The sequence below is a fragment of the Trachymyrmex cornetzi genome, unplaced genomic scaffold (genome assembly GCF_001594075.2).
Source record: "Trachymyrmex cornetzi isolate Tcor2-1 unplaced genomic scaffold, Tcor1.1 scaffold1482, whole genome shotgun sequence".
Lineage (NCBI taxonomy): Eukaryota > Metazoa > Arthropoda > Insecta > Hymenoptera > Formicidae > Trachymyrmex > Trachymyrmex cornetzi.
The window spans coordinates 182329-188328 of NW_017296073.1; the positions used below are offsets into that span (position 1 = coordinate 182329).

Consider the following 6000-nt stretch of genomic DNA (forward strand, 5'->3'; position numbering starts at 1 on the left):
TTTACTATTCGCCGAATATTTCGCAATCTCCAGTACTTGCGCCGCTTCAGTTGCGGAATTACACCGGAAGATATAAATTGTCACCTTCGGCAACATAAAATCGATTGTACAGTCATTATGTATGAATGAATCGTATCTGGGTAATTAATAATAATTCAAGAGAATAGTCTCTATTTATGAACTCGCTATAATGAATGCATATGCGGATTAAATTTGTAATAATTCACGATGTAATAATGAGCTGTCCTAATGCAATTCTGGACAGCCGCATATTTTCTCGCGATAATTTCCGTTTCTCGAGCTACCAATAAATATTTATCGGCGCATAGAAAGAGCGGTTTTGCTGAAGTATCTAAGAATTTAGCAAATATATATCTGAAAATAATTTTATTAAATTATTAAAATAATCATATAAAATGTTCAAATTGGTTGCTAAAATGTCAAAACTTTTTATACCATTGCTCATCACATTCAAGTTTCCTACATAATTATTTTGATGGTCAAACAAAATTATTTTTAAATCTGCATTTATCTAAATTTTTAGATACTTGAACAAAATCGTTCTATTGATGTATATAAATTATATAAAGATGTGCGTGCAACCAGATACTTGAAAACAGCTTTAGCCAAGTTCGGGAAAAGCTGACAAAGTACAGACTGAAAAGTATCCTACAACGATCGACAAGCACAAAGGTCTCCGAAACTTCGCACTAGCCCGCAACCGGTGAAACTTTATTTCTCCTACTAGTATTTGCGGACAGTTTCCGGCAAATAGGTTTGCCGGTTTATTTGGGATTTTGTTCACGCATACACGCAAACGAGAACAGAACGTCTGCGATGGAAAGCAAGTGCGTGAGAGAACGACGGAAGGAGTATGTGGGCGTTTATTCATGAACGAAAAAGGTGGTTGCTGGTAGAACAGAAAGCGCTTGTAGGTTCCAAAAAAGATAGCACAATACGAGAAGTTGGGACACGCGCCGAGAGAAGGGTGGATTTTGTCGTGACTGTTCGCGATTCCCTGAGAAAAAGACTAGGATAAAAGAAGAGACTTTCGAGGGTAGAAAAAAAGAGGGAAATCGTGGTAATCGCGAGGTAGAGACTGCCGGACGTGAAAGTACGCGGGAAAGGAAGGGGGAAAAGGAAGAATTCGTTAATTAAAGTATGGAGCGGTAGTAACAGTAGCTGAACATTAAAAAAAAAGTCGAGCACGGAAGCGAGGAGTAGAGGAAAGGACAAAGATAGAAAAGAAAAAATAGAAATAAGAAAAGTTGCGCAAAGAAGGAGTCATATTTGTGAATTAAAGAGGAGCAGGTCCGCGTTAGAAGTACCTTTGAAAAATCGAGAGAGAATGTCGACCATTCTTTAAGGAATAAAAATGAGAAGAGGTGGAAGCGTTCAAGCATAGAGTAAAGATTGAAATGGAAATAAACCTGGGGAACGATGGAGAAGTTCAAGAGGGAGTTTTCATGGTCGAAAAAGAAGCTGAACATGTTCGTAAGTTAAACAAGAAGACGGAAGAAACTTGCGAAAGAGAAACTTACTACTTATTGACTAAAAAATCGAGAAAGTTAAAGAAGAGAAAAATCGCATGCAAATGAAAAGATTATCACGATACTGAGCACGAGCATGAATCTTCTTAAAAAACAAATGCAGTAGAAATAAATGTATAAATCAGACGAATAGACATGCATATTGATCCTTTTGTTGAAAATTTGTGTTAAATTTATAACATATTCAAGTGTTAATTTAACAATACGATTGTAATTTAAATATCTGGTATTAAATTAACAATTAACATAACAATATATTTTAAACGTAAATTCTAGAATAAATAAATAAAATGTATTAATTCAATATACTATAAATATTAATTTCACTGAAGAAATATGCTTTCACAATTTGCTTACAAGTAGTATCGGTGTTATAATCTTTATATTTTTTTATATTATATACATATACAGAGTATCTTAGAATTTAATAAATAAACTATCAGAATATATTCTCCATAAGTAGAAATAAGAAAAAAATATTATATAAAGTTTGGCTAGAAATGTTTTATTGTAAAGTTATAAACATATATTAAAACAGAATATTTTGATGGAACATTGGCATTTTAATGACGATTATTATTTCACGACAATAAAAATGTAACAGCTATTCTTTACGAGTATAACCGTTGTTTCAGGGCCGATAAATATCATATTCACGCTCAGGTCGAAATGATACGGAATCGTTTTAAGATAGTAAATATGTGAATACATGAGATGAACACCGTTCGACTTTTTCGTACGTATGTACATACTATGAAATATACATACACTATCATATTCTGCACAATAGAAAATCGGTTGTTTTCTATTTCATATTCCGTTTCAATATTTAAATATTTTGTAATAAAGCATTTCTAGCCAAACTTCATAAAACATTTTTTTTCTTATTTCCACTTATAAATTATGCTCCCGTAATTCGTCCGTTAAATCCTAAGACACCTTGTAATATTTTTGTTACTTTCTAACAATTCATCTTGTGTTAAATTAATACAAAAATTTGGGTAAACCGTTTGGAACACGTAAAATATGTTAAATTTAACACAAATTTCCCAACTGTATATTATAAACTTTGATAATAAATATGTCACATTGGAAATAATATGGAATATAATCGAAGACACAATAAATTTCTACAGTAGGACATTTGAAACAGTTGGCAGATGATATTAAATGAAGCGCACGAATAAACTGCACGCATAGTGAAATAAATGTTTTCGTTGTCAGCAAAACGGCATTATGCAAAACGACGATTCAATAAATTTTGGGAAACAATAGGAATGATAAATAGATATTGTATCCATGTCAAGCGAATCATTATATGAGTAGTGGTGTATTTAAATAGCATTAACACGATCCGAAAACAAAATGAAAAATTAAAAGACGATCGTATAAATTGCTTAACCATAAGAGCAATGTGAATAATTGTTATTAATTGATAATTCGATGATTAAATAATGAAACTAATTTTACTTAAAAAAAAAAAAAAAGTACCTAATGATTATAATAAGAGCCATTTTCTTTTATTCATCGTATATCTGTCTTTCCAGTATTAAAATAATAAATGCAATATACTCGTTCAGATAATAAATTAAAATAAAAGATAATAAAATAAAATCAATTTCATCATTTGTCACTTTCCTAATGTTTATTATGAACTAAATTTCTCGTGTTATATTTAAAGCAAGGAGGAATTAATATTAGTACGAAAGCTCCATAAACTGAATGTTAGTTAAAAATAAATGACGTTGTTAAAACGGGCATATTCATCTCTACAAAGAACAAGGTCAAACTGTAAAAAAAGTGTCGGGGTAAAAGAATCGTCGCCCGTCCTTATAAATTATCGTGGGCTCTCCGCGTGGGGACAGGTGCATAAAATGCACACAAAGGAGAGCAAATATTTAACGGAACTGCATGGAGAGGCGGGACGGCTCAATAAGTTTGAAAGACAAAAGGGTGATAAATTGTTATTGTACCCGTAGAATAAAGTCACCGTTGTACGAACAGGTGCGAACGAGGACGGTCGATTCTCCTTGGCATTATTGTGCAAGACGCATAAGAGCTGAAACGCATATTTCACTTTGACGTCACCGACATGGTCGCATCGGCAGATCCGAATGCAATTGCATCACGCAACGTAGTCGGCTGAATAAAGTCCGAGAGGCGGAATGATAAATCGTCGTCCCCGCGTTGAGTGAATCCGGTGTTTCAGCTGTGCGCGCGCGAACGCTGCTTTTCCTACGGCGATTTTCAAGATGAGCGATGCGAATAAAATAAGTACATCGATGTCGGATGGTCGAGAATTTTCGCACCATCTGACGTGCTTCACGTGCGCCAATTATGGAAAATACTCTGTCGCGCGTACACCGAAGAATTCGATGAATTGCGAGTAATTGAATGGTTTAACTAGTTGATACAAAAAATTACTACGTATTTTAATTTAATATAAGTTGAATCTGCTAAGAGAAAAAAAATAATATAATTACGTGAAGTACAGAACAATGCATGTATTTTATATATATATATACGTACATGTATATAATTTTTTATTACTCTATTATTTAAAAACAATTAAATGTATATATGTATAATTGTTTTAAATAAAAGCTATTTTGCTCAAAAGAAAATCTACATAATAATTTAAACAAAAATTATAAATTATTTTTAAAACATTTTAAATGATAGTTTTCTTTTGATTCAATAATAGTAGGATATCTATTTTATTGCAATTTTGTAAGGTATGTTGACTAACAGAAATTACACACTTTATTCTATTGAATTTGTCAAATACTTTACAAAAAAATATGTAAAATATTTGGCAAAACTGCAATAAATGTTTTATTCTATCTAAAAAATAAAACTATTATTTAAAACATTTAAAAAGTAATATAAAACTTTTATTTAAGCTACTACGTAGATCTTTTCAAACAAAATAACGTTTATGCCACAAAAATTACACATAATCATATTATTTAATTAAAAAACTAATTGATACGTACATACACTCTCTCTTAACTATATTTAACTGTGTATAACTATTTTACACATGCACATACGCACAACATACATATATAAATAGAAAAATTTGACTATGAATATATTATGTATAAAACCATTCAGCTATAGAAAACTTTAAAGGTAACGCCCGAACCATTAATTTGTAAGTTATTTTAGCGAACCATTAAGCTTTCTTTCTTACATATAAGACACTTGTAAGTAGTTTACCTTCCTGATTGTTTCCAAGATTAATCAACTCGCCGTCTTCCCTCCTCCAGGTAATGTTTGGCGTCGGTGACCCTGTTGCTTCACAACGCAGTGAAACGTTACTGCCCTCTCTCACCACCATATCTGTACTCGTAGGATAATCCAAAATATCCGGCGGAACTGTCGGATGAAAATTTTGATCAGAGATGTTACATACATTTGTTCGAGCGATTCACGTATTGCGCTGTTTTATAAAAATAATACAAGAATAGGGAAATATCTGGGAATCATAAAAAAAAAAATATGATGCGTCAGAGCGCAATGTTCAGAGAGAAAAAGAGAGAAAGAGAATCGACGACGAGAAATTCTGGAATGCCAACTTCCATTTCGCGAAATACCGCAATTTTCGATACGCTATCGTTTGGCAGTTTAAAGGCACTACAATGTATATGTATATAGTGTATCCGGCCTCAAAAGCGATGCCACGGGCCAAGCCGAAAAGCCAACTTGATTTCACCAGTCGTCCGTGTCCTACTATAGTTGAGTTCAACCTTTGAAACAAACACAAATTTTATTAAAAAAATAAAGATTCTCTCTTTCTCTTTCATTGTAACGTACGGCCTCCGAATTTATGCCACGATAATTCGACACATGGGGCACAATGGACGAACCTACAACCTCCAAATAACCAATCTGACTCTTCATCGGGTCAGTGTTTATCTGACACATGTAGTTCCCTCGATCGCTCTCACGGACATCACGTATATGTAGCAGCCACGTTTTGTGCTCGCTGTGCGTGACGCCGATTCTGTGATTCTTCGTTATCACGTGATTGGCTATCGTCAGGATGGTTTGCGTGTCCACCCGCAGCCATGCCACCTGAAACAGAAAGCCGGTACGCCGCTTCAATCGTCTGGAACCCATCCATCACTTCAGCCTTTTGTTTTCCCGACCGGTGACCGGTGTTATGTGACACCGCGAAAACGCGTGTAAACCGTTCCCGCTTCGGAGTAATTAGAACTTTCTGACGCTGAAAATCTTTCATATTGTAAAAATTGATTCGATTTTATTATCGTTGCACAAATTCTTCTCTCCTCCCTCTTTTATGAACGCAGAGTACTTCAAGTCAAGACCCGCAATTAATTACATGTCTCATTTTCAATAATACTATTGTCATTCATGCTTGTCATGCCTAAATCACAACGTTTAACGCATATAATCTTTGAAAAATTGGAGCTCTTCCGTCATC

The 6000-nt window shown here is 33.8% G+C and overlaps 1 protein-coding gene across 1 annotated transcript in view; it reads right to left on the reverse strand.

Moving 5' to 3' along the window:
- LOC108757961 (lachesin) overlaps positions 1-5679 on the reverse strand; it is a 30627-nt gene extending 24948 nt beyond the window's left edge. The window contains 3 exon segments of the mRNA XM_083287346.1: positions 4773-4931; positions 5423-5655; positions 5657-5679. Of these exon segments, the coding sequence (XP_083143472.1) occupies positions 4773-4931; positions 5423-5655; positions 5657-5679 (415 nt within the window).
- Between the last annotated feature and the right edge of the window lie 321 nt (positions 5680-6000).